At 39.1% G+C, this 13,180-nt stretch overlaps 1 protein-coding gene across 12 annotated transcripts in view; it reads right to left on the bottom strand.

Annotated features, from left to right (window-relative positions):
• COL6A3 (collagen type VI alpha 3 chain) overlaps positions 1 to 13,180 on the bottom strand; it is a 142,908-nt gene that overhangs the window by 56,572 nt on the left and 73,156 nt on the right. For 7 of the 12 annotated variants that reach the window (XM_040357520.1, XM_040357521.1, XM_040357524.1 and 4 more), the window contains 6 exons: positions 12,553 to 13,155; positions 9,143 to 9,724; positions 5,996 to 6,607; positions 4,249 to 4,848; positions 3,374 to 3,976; positions 768 to 1,373 (listed from right to left, as the gene is read on the bottom strand). In XM_040357520.1, coding sequence (XP_040213454.1) covers positions 768 to 1,373; positions 3,374 to 3,976; positions 4,249 to 4,848; positions 5,996 to 6,607; positions 9,143 to 9,724; positions 12,553 to 13,155 — 3,606 coding nt within the window. The remainder of the gene's footprint in view (positions 1 to 767; positions 1,374 to 3,373; positions 3,977 to 4,248; positions 4,849 to 5,995; positions 6,608 to 9,142; positions 9,725 to 12,552; positions 13,156 to 13,180) is intronic. The other 5 variants (XM_040357528.1, XM_040357530.1, XM_040357529.1 and 2 more) reach the window with 3 other exon arrangements.

The following is a 13,180-nucleotide window of genomic DNA, read 5'->3' as shown; positions in this document are numbered from 1 at the left end:
CTAAGATGCAAGTAATGTGGACCTTTGGAACACTCACATGACTGCCTAATTTCAAATCTTTTTTTCCAGAATGTGGTAACACACTCTTTTGTCCTAAGAGGAACTGAATTTTTATTTATTTATATGGTTTATGGTTTAAAATGTGTTGCGTGTAATCATCTTCAAATGTGTTTTACTAGCCCACATGGATCGAATGTCCTGGGCGGACGAGGTGTCCTTTTGTCCCTGTACTGTCGTGGGCTGTTACTCCCAGTTTAAATGGTTGTCTGAGCTCGGGCTAGACGCACCCCTTGGAGTCCCTCCTTTTTTCCCTTCCCTCCTCCCTCCTCCTTGCCCATTGTCCTCTCCCCTCCTCCCCCTCTACCCCCTGTTTTGGTTATTGTTTTTTTTTTTTCGTATTGGCTTTTTGTCTATTTGATAATGCTGTATTGTGCAACTGTCAATACTACTTGAAAATGAAAATAAAGATTTTACAAAAAAAAAAAATGTGTTTTACTAAAGTGACTTTCCTTCTTTTTTTTTTTGGACTAGCATAGACAAAATGTGTGCTAGATTGTATTTTGACAAACTCTTCACATATTAGCCTAGGAAAACACAATAGTTACATGCACATGCCCATATTTACAATATTTTTTATTCCACTTCAGCTGTTTTCTTCATTATTAGTAGCATACCTTGTGGCTGCATACAATAGTCAAACAATGAATTCATGCTAACATTAAAAAAGCATTAGTTTTAGAAAAAGGAGAATATAAAAAGTCACATACCTTTAACAGCACCAACCGCATCTGGACAGATACTCCTCTTCTGCAGGGCCGTATCTAAAGTTATCAGAATCTGTTCATTCAGCTCCGAAAGGCCCTGGACATTGGATACTCTGAAAGCACTTGGTGGTTCACTTGCAATTTTATTAACTTCTTCATTAGTAATGCTTCCTACTCCAATGGAAAATACTTTGACTCCCTTGCTGGCTAGAGCTTGTACTGCAGATTGTCCATCACTGACTGTCTTTGCCCCTGTGATAATGAAAGCAATCTGAGGAACACCTGTACCAATTCTGCTGCCTGCTTCTTTAACAAAGTGCTTGTCTTGCAAGTGACGAATAGCTGTGCCAAGGCTAGCCAGACGTCCTCCTTTAAACTCTGCTTTGGTCACAGCATCCATGATCAAATCACGGTTGTTATGGTCTTTTAAGAAAAATTCATCAGTCACATCTGAATTATACTGAGCCAGTCCTATCTGAATGGCATCATCTTCTTCAATTGCAGCATCCACTATGCCAGAGACAAACTGAAGGACCTCCTTGAAGTTATCTCTTCCTAAATTCATGGAGCCATCCACAAGGAAAACAATATCAGCTTCTTTCTTCCCAGCTAAAAGAAAATAGTTGGAATGTACATTTTAGATATTTGTGCCACTGGCATTCATACTAACTGTTATACAGCCAAAGATCTCGTGTGTAACTTATGTTATAGAGCTTTTCTGACTACAGAAAGATGGCTTGTCCAGTATGTTCACACAATCATTTTTTTTATATGGTAGTACCAAAACTTTTTCCACCCATCACTGTCAGTACATCAGTCAGCAAATTCTCCTGTAAGTATGGGGCAGGGGCAGGGTCCTGACGTCCTGGTCTCACAGGAAGTGGATTGAATGGCACTCAACCCAGAACAGAAGCTGTATTGGTGAGCGAGTGAGTCTGCGAGGGATAGGGTCAAAGTCAGGTTGGGTAGAGCAGTGAGCGCTGCATTTTTTTTAAAGAGGACAGGGACTTCAATAATTACTTTTTTTGCACAAGATGGGGTTGGGCCTTAAAATATTAATTAGCTTTGACAAATTCGAGGGAAAGGTAGTCAGCGTGCATAAAGGAAACCTATACTGAGATGAATACAGAGGCTGTCATTGAAGGATTTTTGAAAAACCCAGTGCCTGGCTAAATCACTGACCAAGAACAGGTATACAACAAGTGAAATTAGAGTGTGTGAAGTTCTAAACAGGTCCCAAATTCAGTGATGCACACACCGCATAAAGTAAAAAATATAATTTTCCTGTCTTGAGCATCCCAAATCTTCCTTCATTTGTGTCTCATATGCTCCCCCTACCAGATATTGCATTTCACAGTGGGGGGTTTCAGCAGTAGTGCCAGTGCTGCCAACCTAGAAACCATTGGGCAGGGCAAGATGTGACCAGCTGCTGAATGAAACCTACATGCTTGTGAATCAGCAGTGACAATAGTTTTAGCCATGTCCTCTGCAATATGTTCTCATTGTAGTGTAAGCATGCATTCACATAAGGGTGACAATGCTGTTCTGAATTTAGGAGCAGTGGAATAGTGTTGTCACCATGTTAAAGGAAGCTCAGGAGCTGGACACTATTGGAAAGAACAACAGGTATCTGTGAAACATTGTAGAGGTACTAGAGGTACTAGAGGAAAACTGTCAGTAAAGATGCACTTACAATTAAGTGCTGCAGCACATATTTTGTATTGGGAGGCCATAGTTCTATTTTAGGAATACTCTTCCTTACAGTAACATAACAAAAATACATGTCCTCCTATAGTATAGTCCTAACTATACATTTGCTGTACATTGCTCTATGTTATGTCTGTGTGTATCTGGGTTTTAATGTTGCAGAACACAAGGCTACCCCAACTCCCTTGCAATTAAGTGGGACAAAATGTAAAAAAGAAGTAGTTAAAGTTAAAGTTTTTTTGTTAGAAGAAACGTTGTATGCCTCTTATGCAATAATGCTTTTGCCTTTTAGCTAGCAATTTTTAAAATTGAAACTACCTGCAAAGTATACTCGCAGGTCACACTCATCATGGAAGAAAGTTGACCAGTGCAGAACAAGCATTAGGCCCCGTACACATGACCGAGTTTCTCGGCAGAATTCAGCCAGAAACTCGGTTCAGAGCTGAATTCTGCCGAGAAACCCGGCCGTGTGTACACTTTCGGCCGAGGAAGCCGACGAGGACCTCGGCGAGGAAATAGAGAACATGTTCTCTATTTCCTCGTTGTTCAATGGCAAAAGTCGGCCCGCCGAGTTCCTCGGCGGCTTCCACACTGAACTCGACGAGAAACTCGATGTGTTTGGCACGTCGAGTTCCTCGGTCGTGTGTACGGGGCCATAGAGAGGACGGTAGTGGCAGTGATAAACGGTGACAGAGAGTGTGGTGCTATCATTGCTGTCAACTCAAAGGTAAGTTGTCTATAATGTCCAAGTATGTCATGCATACTTGGACATTATAGCAAGTGCTATTACTGGACAATCAGCTTCCATTCTGCTGTAAAATAGGGAGCAGAGCTTTATCTTCTTTATTTACATCTCAAGGAGCATAGCTGGAAAAAAGAAAAAGAAATGAGGCAACACTTACGAAGAACTGGTCCTACCACCGTTGGTGGAGCTAGATCAATGGGTCCTGTAAAAGACCTGAATAATATACTTTCAATGTTGGGAAGCTCATTAAATTCTTTGATGGTAAAGAGGTAACGTGAGTCTGAAACTATGGTTTCTATTTCAGTCCTGTCAGCACCACTGGTAGCTACAGCAAGCGACTTTACTCCATTAGTTCCAAGTATCCGTGCTGCTCCACTGACATCATCTGCAGACTTTCCTCCAGTAAGGAGCACCAAGTGCTGGGGAACTCCTTCTTCTATTCTACTGCCAGCTGATTTCACAAAATGATTTTTGGTTACAAAATCCAGTGCTTTCCCAATGTTCAGTGACGTTCCTCCTTTGAGTCGTAAACGACGGACATTGTTGATCAAGGCTTGCTTGTTTGTATGGGCTTTTAGTAAAAACTCTGTGGCCGGATCATTACTAAACTGAACAAGACCAACCCTGACTTTATTAGGTTCAACTTGAAAGTTCTGAATAACCTTAATGATGAAATCCCTGATATTTGCCAGTCCTTCAGAACCTGTTCTTGTAGAGCCATCAACCAGGAAGACCACATCCCTTCTGTCTGGATCAGTTTCTAGGAAAAAGAATGCAAGTTGCTTGAATATAGAGCATTCCACTACTGTATTCTTACAAGGCAGTACATATAGCAAGGATTACAAATAAAGCAATGCAAAAAGTAAATCAGTAAAGTACAGTAGCGCATAGAAAATGTTTTATTTTACTCATTGGATCATTGATAAATGACCCCTGACTTATTTTTCTAAATTATTTTATCTTATTTTAAGATCTAATGTATTCTAACTTGCATATACTGTTGAATATGTTTGTTAAAAAAAGATTAATTACCAGTAGTAACACGTGGGACATTCTCGTAGATCACTTTTATCCTTTCTCGATCCAGGTTGGTGACAGATGACAGCAATCTTTGCTCCAAAGTTGGAAGCTCCCGGAAACTAGATACTTCATATATGAAATCCTTACTCAAAGTAATTTTATTGGCCTCTTCAGAATCTACATTCTTTGCAATCAAGTAAGGAACAACAGAAGATGCTTTAATCTGTCTTGCTCCCTCGTCTATGTCATCTGATGAAGGTCCAGAGGAGGTCAAAATAAGAAACTGAGGGACTTGCTCCTCTATTCGGCTTCCAGATGGCCTTGTAAATATGTTTTTAGACACATACTCTAGGGCATTACCAATGTTTACCGATGATCCTCCCTTTGGTCTTATTCTTCTCACTGCACTCTGAACCTCATCTTTTGTGGAATGAGCGTTTAGTAAAAACTCAATACTAGGGTCCTCACTGTACTGGATCACAGCTACTCGAGTATTATCTTGGCTGACGTCCATTGTTTCTACCAGGCGCCCAATTAGCTCTTTCACATTGGTAAACTCTGGAGTAGCATCCCTGGAACCATCTATAAGGAACACGACATCCCTTTTTGCACCTAAAATGGAGTTTAATACACAATTATTATGAATCTTGATGCATTTTATTCCTAATAGGTGATATAATTATACATAAAGCAGCACAGCAAAATTCATCATACATACAGTAATACCTCGGATTGCGAGTAACGCGATTACAAAGCTTTTAGCAATACAAGCTATTATTTTTTTAAATCCTGACTCGCTTTGTGAGTGTTTTCTCACAATACGAGCAGGGGCGCCGGTGACACTCGGAGCCGTTCTGAGGCATTCGGAGCCAAGGTTCCACTGTATAATGTATTGTCATTATTCCTTATCCATTGAACCTTAACCCTTTCACGCTGACTGTACGCAAATTTGTGTTCAAGCTTGAATGGGGTTATACTGGGGTGATGGCTGTACTGTTTTGTAGAGTGGGCGGTTGACTCTTTAGTGATACCAACCAAAGGGATGTTTACATTCCTTGTGACAGCAATAAAAGTGATCAGATTTTTTTTTAAATAAATAAAATAAATAAGAAGAACTTTTTTTTTTAATGAGACCCCGTCCCCATGAGCTTGCGCATTAAAAACCGCATTCGCAAGTCACGCCCGCAAATGTAAACGGTGTTAAAATCACACATGTGAGGTATCGTCAAGATCATCAGAGTGAGAGCAATAATTCTAGCACCAGGCCTCCTCTGTAACTCTTAACTGGTAACCTTAAAAAAAATTGAAGCGTTGCCTATGGAGATTTTTAGGTGCCGTAGTTTGTCGCCATTCCACGAGTGTGCACAATTTCAACGTATGACATGTTATGTATCTTTTTACTCGGTATTACATCATCTTTCACATTATAAAAAAAATTGGGCTAACTTTATTGTTTCTTTTTTTTTAATTCGTGAAAGTGTCTCCCCCCCCCCCCAAATTTTTTTTTTGAAAGACTGCTGCGCAAATACCATGTAACATAACATATTGCAGTGATCACCATTTTATTCACTAGAGTCTCTGCTAAAAAAAGACATATGTTCTAAGTAATTTTCTAGTAAAAACTTGTAAGCAACAAATGTCAGAAATAGACTTGAAAGGGTTAACTATGCTTTTCATAATAGATTTTACGATGGATACACAGTATTGTCTACTTTAAAAATATGCTGATAGATGTTAGTACCACTGCCCTCAGACTTACCTTTATAGACAGTTGGACCTGATCGCCTCAGAATTTCAATGTCACCAGTGTTAAGTTCTGATACTCTTGTTGTTATGGTTTGGTATACATTTCCTAGTTGGCTGATGTCCGAAACAGAAACAGCAAAATCTGGAATGAAAGAAATAGTCTGCAGCTCAGTTGTGTCAGCATTGCGGACACCGATGGCAAATGGAATTACTCCCGAACTTTTAAGGCCGGAGGCTGGTCTCCGGACATCATCTCTTGATCTGCCAGTGGTCAGTAAGATTAAGAATTGAGGCACTCCCTCAGAAGCCCGACTGCCAGCTGAACTGGTGAATACATTTGTGGTAACATAGTCCAAGGCTGCCCCTGTGTTCAATTGTGAACCTCCAATAGGTGTTAGACGTTGAACAGCACTGACGACTCCCTGGCGGTCTGGGTGAGTGTTAAGCAGGAAGTTGGGTCTTGTGGTATCACTGTATTGAACAACTCCTATCCGAATCTTATCCCGATCAACATCAAGACCCTCCACCACTCTCTGAATAAAGGAGCGTAAAGATGGAAAGCTGGATCTGCCTTCGTTGGATCCATCAATCAAAAATACAATGTCTTTTCTTCTACTTAAGTCATCTAGATAATAAAACAAATAAATCACTGATCCCAAGATCTGCAATACATTCATATTTTATTTACACAAAAATTAAGGAGAACATTTTTAGAACGGTTAAAACTGATCCAAAAAAATAAGCATGGGATTAATAACTAAAAACCATCACTGTAGGTCATCTGTGGAATAATGAATACTTACATAGTTGGTAAGGTTGAAAAAAGACACTAGTCCTTCTGGTTCAATTAACAAGAAAAGGATATTGAAAACCCCCATATACACAATCCTATACCCACAGTTGATCCAGAGGAAGCCCAACAAAAAAAAAACACGTAATTGTAGAATTGCGAATTTTAAACCTATGACTGGCTCTGTCACTCTTACGGTATCTTCAAAAAAATGTTTGGAGAAACTTTCAGATACACGCATGGAAGCTTATTTTGATGTATTGATGTATTTGTATTTAATTCCAATGCTGCTAGTCATGTTTTATTAGGGTTTTAGATATATATGTGATTGACCCCAATAACAAAACCATTAAAGTAAATCTAAAGCCAAATTGATACATTTAGAATTGCTTAGCACCCCTGTCAATGTCTTTCTTTTTGCTGTCTGTCTCTGTGTCTCAGTAGAGAGATATCTCTTCATGGCCTATCCCAGAGACAAAAAAAGGTCAGGAGTTAGGCATTGCCTACCCTATCTAGCATAAGAAAAAAATGTTTACATTGTATTTAGGTAAACAAACAGTAAACAAAAGATTTGTGACTATTATTAGGTGGCTACATCCCAGGGCTTTCCTGTTCACTTGTTACATAATTTTATTCAGGTAAAATGATTTTTACTACTAGCCATGTCTCAATAATACAAACATAATTATTTATTTAAAAACATATTTATGAAGGTGAAATATTTTAATTTGTATTTTTGTAAAGAAAACAATAAAAAAAATACTGAAGTAAAAAAAAAAAACACACATTTAAAACACATTATTAAATAAATGCATGTTTAGCTTTTTTTTTTATTTCAAATGTTACTCTTAATAATAATAATCCTCTTATCTGATTAAGATTATGTAACAAGTAAACATAAACGCCCTGGGGTGTAGCATCTTAATAATGTAAATCTTTTGTTTTCTGTTTATAAAAGCTGAACTTCAGATATGGATTTTATTGCATAGTTAAATTGATCCAACTTGAACCAATGTAAGTATACATATGCCATACATGTGGGATCCCTGTGGAGGTTGGAAACTTACTGTAATATTCCCCACTACTATAGTGATCACCTCTTTCTACTGTCTGAGCAGCTGCCTTACTGCACAGTAGCCATAGGTGTTCAGCTGCTTGGGATGGGTTCCATCTACAGAATGCCATGATCTCCAGCTTGTCTAATTGGAGAAAGCCTTGCATTAATTGAGAAAAATGTAATTCCCCCCTGTGCTTACTATGCAGCAGGGGTTTCGCTTGACACAGGACCAAAAAGAAGGAGATGACTACTAGGAAGAGATGACTTACACTAGACTAGCAGTGACTACAGAGTGATCTGCAGCTTCTACAGGGGTTCCACAGTAATGTAATATATATCCTTACATTATGCAATATATTCCATATCTGCAGCTCAGCTTTAATCAAAATACTGATCAGTGTCTTTGTTCTAAGGACTTTATTTAGGAGTACAATGATTCCCGGATACAGAAATAAATATTGTGTATATGCACATTAAGGTGCTCTTCAGCCTCTCAATTGCAATTTTTGTACTGAAACAAAATACAAATTGCTTTTATAGCAAATCTATAGAGGTTTACAAACTGTAAATAAATGTATTATATACAAATGACAGATGCTATTGCAAGGACACATTTACTTCTGGCTCATGGCAGTTAAACTCTTGGTTTTGATTATGCAACTGAGGCCTACCCTCCCTTCCAACTGCTACATACTATGATTTTTAGTGGATTGCTTAGCAACTACCTTTGTATAGAGGTTTATTTAAATTCAGATGCATTCGTCATAACTGTTTTCACATTCTAAGCAATCTCTTGCAGTTTACTATTGTGTGCATTTGATGATCAACCCCATACTAAAGTGATTATGAATGTAGATCAGATTATGTCAGCCCAGTCCCCTTAATTAGAGAGGTAGAGCATGCGCACTGGGATACCCCCACGGATGGCACATGCCCCGTTAAAAAAAACGTTGTTTACGTCGGGTCACAACGTATTTACATAAAACACGCCCCCATCACATCGTTTTGAATTGCGCGCCCTTACGCTGCCAGAGATACACTACGCCGCCGTAACTTACGGCGCACATTCTTTGTGGATTTGAAAAAAAAAAGTTGCGGCAGCGTAGTGTATCTTAGATACGCTACACCCGGCGGAAAGATGCGCCGCGCTATGTGAATCTCTGCCCCAATGTTTCTACTTAACTCAGATACCCAGATGTTTCTTAAATAAAATGAATTAATTTTTTCACTTATTCATATGTCTCTTTTTTCCTCTTCTTTTTGTGCACTTTTTGTGTTTTTAGCAAGAATAACAAGAGAAGCAGAGTACTTACAAGACTGCGTTGGTAGCTCGACTGAAATGGTTTTTATGAGATTAACAAACTGAGACTGGATGGTAGAAAGGTCTGCAATTGATTCTGAGGCTAAAACAAATTGTGGAGCCAAAACAATCTTCTCAAGTTCCTCAGCTTCAGCCCTTTGTGTCTTGACTGCAAATGTCACAATGCCAGCTGCTTTCAGCCTATTAGCTGCATTGTCTACACTGTCCGAAGATTTGCCTGCTGCAAGTAACACTAAGTACTGTGGTACTCCCTCTCGTATCCTACTTCCAGACTCCGGTGTGAAAAGGCTGTCATAAGCATAATCCAGTGCAACTCCAAGTTTGAATTCTTTGCTTGGTTTGTACTTCATTTTTCGAACTGCACTGATTACATCAGCCTTGGTGGCATATGAATCAAACTTAAATTCCACTTTGACATTTTCACCGACTAAGCCCACACCAACACGAGTGCCATCTGGGCTAACATCGAGACCATCAATAATGCTTGCCACAAAATCTCGTACAGCGGGAAACCTTCCAGCAATATTGTTAGAGCCATCAATCAGGAATAAGAGGTCCCGTTTGCTGTCTGCCACTGTACAAAACAAATGCAACAGTTACAAAAATCCTAAAAAAAATGCTTAAGCTAGGCAAAGACAAAGTGATTTCTTTTTTTGTCCAATACGTTGCAAGATCAGATATTTGCCTGTTCTTCGAACGGTTGCTGATCGCTATATACAACAGTCAACTCCATCCATTGGGCAGATTGTTTATCACATGGATCTCCAGACAGACAGATATCAGATCTTATTTGAGTTTTTACTTGCTGCCTACTTACAAACTGAATAAAGGATTCAATTTGGAGACTTGTTCGAAAGCCTTTTGCATGCTCAGTTTCGGTCAACACAGATTCTCAAGGAACACAGTTTTTCCATGATGCTGATAAGTGTTTTGAGTTTGTCATAACAACATTTTTTTATCAAGTATTTGTGTTGTTCAGCAATTGTTTGTAGTATGTTGGACATACTTGAGAAGACTTAAAAAATAAGCTGAATCGTCATCGTATTGGACGGAAAAGTGCCTGTGCCTAGCATACTTTTTAAGAAAAACTTGATATAGAAAACAATATAGAAAATGACTTTCTAATAATCATTATTCTTTAAATTTCCAAGGTTGTATGGTAAAAGCATTCCACAATTAGCAGATCAATCGTAAAAATATCTTTAATGGGAGATGTTTTTAGGTTGCCTGTATCGCACATGCTATCTCCATCCAAAAAATATAATGAGCCTTTTTCATGAGGTAAATTGATTGCAGCTGGACTGAGCAGCACCATGTGCAGTTATTTCCAAACCAGATCTTTTGCCCAACATGACTAGGCATTATGACCATCAGATGTGGACAAAGGCTGGTATTCTTTCTAAGACTAGGCACACTGTTAAATGCCATAATTTATGAATCCATAGCAAAGTAAAGTACAAATACAAAAAAATTCCCATTCACAAAAGACCCAGTCCACATATTGGCACAGCATACAGGATGGGACGGTGTACAACACATCGTACAGAATGAAGCGATGGGAAATATGAAATGTAAAGCACAGCAAACATAAATGAAATAGTATGGAATAGGAAATGTACAGCATAGCATCCAGAATTGGATGGTGATGCAATATGAAATGTACAGCAGAGTGTACAATATTGAATGGTGTAATGTTCAGCATGACACACAGATGAGGATGGAGTAGAATAGAGAATGCACATCAAGGTGTACAGGAGGTTGTGCAAAAAACAAATGTAAAGCAGAGTATAAAGAATTAGGTGGTGTGAAATAGGGATTGTTTAGCACAGCATACATGATGAGGCAATTTTGAAATTGGAAATTTGGAGCGCAGTGCAACACATCTTACAGAATGAAGTAATATGAAAGAAAATGTAAAGCACAGCACCCAGAATGAAATAGTTTGGAAAACAGAATGTACATCACAATGAATAGAATGGGATGATTATAAAATATGGAATGAGCAGCACAGCACACAGATACGGTCAACGTGGAATAATAAATGTACATCACCAAGGTGGTGTGAACTACAAAATGTAAAAAAATACAAAATGCAAAGCACAGCATAAAGAATGAGGCAATGTGAAATAGGCACAACAAACAGAATGAGTTTGTTTTAAAATAGGGAATGTACAGCAGCACACATATTAACAAGAAGTGAAATAGGGAATGGACAACACAGTGTACAGAATGAGAATGTTTTGGATTACAGAATGTACATCACTGCATATTAGGAATGTACATAACTGCAAATGAGGAAGCATTGGCATAGGGAATGTAAATCACAGTATGCAGAATTAAGATGTTTTGGAATAGGAAAGCTTTAACACAGTATACATAATTAGGTGCCATGGAATGGGAAATGCACATAACTGCACAAAGTGTGCATAATGATGTGGTATAGAAAGAGAATGTACCTCATGACATTCAGAATGGGGGTAGAGTGGAATATGGAATATACAGCACAGCACCCAAAAGGCATCATGAATGGGACTGTAGAATGCGTCAAACAGAATCAGGGGATGTGGAATAAGGAATGTACAGCACAACATACGGATTGAAGGTGTGCTGGAATTTAGAATGTACAGCATGGTGTCTAAAATAAAGCAACGTGGAATAGAGAAAGTACAGCTCAGCACACAGCAAATGATGACATGGAATATGGAATGTACAGCACGATGTGCAGACTGTAGACAATTTGGAATAGGAAACGTTCAGCAATAATATAGAATGAGCTAAAGTTAAAATCCATGGCATAAAGTCAATGCGTTCAGCTAAAATGTTTTTCAGCCTCTGATTACATTCAAGCTCCTTCTTTTATTACCTTTTAATAATCATGAAAAATTGGCTAGGCAATAATGCTTATAACCACTGCTGAGCTCCAACCATCTATTGGATATAGCTCGCAGTTGCAGCTCAACTGAATGGAAGCACCATGGTGGTTCAGGAAGTGACATCATACACTCAGACTGGAAGGAGTTCCAGGGTGCTTCCGTCAATAGCATTTGGGCCGTTGATAACCATAGCATCTGTAGTCTATCTCTGTATTTGTTGTTGAAGCTGTTGTAAAGCTGTGGTCCCTGTCACATTTTCCTTTCAGTGCAGGTTAGCTCTTCAGGAGGCAGCAGATAGCCTTATTAATGGTAGAAAGGCACTGGCCTGGGGACACTTGCATCCCTGACCCTTGGCCCAGTCTGCTTCTGATATATAATTACAAACCATCCTGAACATGGTATACATTATTTTTACGTTCATCAGATAGACCGACTAACACAGTAGCTGGTTGTCAACAGACCCATTTGAATATGTGGCTATGTGAGAACGTGCAGTAAGAATAAAAAACATCACTTTAGTTGGTCTTACCAGCTGGAACTGACTGTATTAGAGTACGTATATCACTTGTGGTAAGCGAACTGACACGTTGTGAGAAAGTTTGGTAAGCATTCTCCAGCTGGTTGACATCAGGAACAAAAAGAACAAAATCAGGGGAAAAAGAGATGGTCTGAAGCTCAGTCCGATCAGCTCTACTAGTTCCGATAGCATATGGCACAATGCCGCTGGCCTTGAGAGAAGCAGCAGGTCTTCTCACATCATCTCTAGACCTCCCAGTTGCCAGTAAAATGAGAAATTGTGGTACTTCTTCTGCTATTCGGCTTCCAGCTGACCCAATAAATACGTTTTTCTGTACATAATCTAAGGCAGCACCTGTGTTCAGTGTAGACCCTCCAATAGGAGTCATGCTCTGAATAGATCTTATTAAATCTTGGCGGTCTGAGTAGGTGTTAAGAAGGAACTCAGGTCTGGAGGAGTCACTGTACTGGATAACTGCAATGCGTACTCTGTCTTGACCCACATCAAGGTACTCTACCACCCTCTGAACAAAGCTCCTGAGAGATGAAAAACCAGACCTGGCATCATCTGAGCCATCAATTAAGAAAACTACATCCTTCTTGCGGTCTTGATCCACTGTTAGCAGTCAACAGAGAATGAG

This window comes from Rana temporaria, chromosome 6 (assembly GCF_905171775.1).
Source record: "Rana temporaria chromosome 6, aRanTem1.1, whole genome shotgun sequence".
Lineage (NCBI taxonomy): Eukaryota > Metazoa > Chordata > Amphibia > Anura > Ranidae > Rana > Rana temporaria.
The sequence above is the reverse complement of the archived record's forward strand: the minus strand, read 5'-3'. Positions and strand labels throughout refer to the sequence as shown.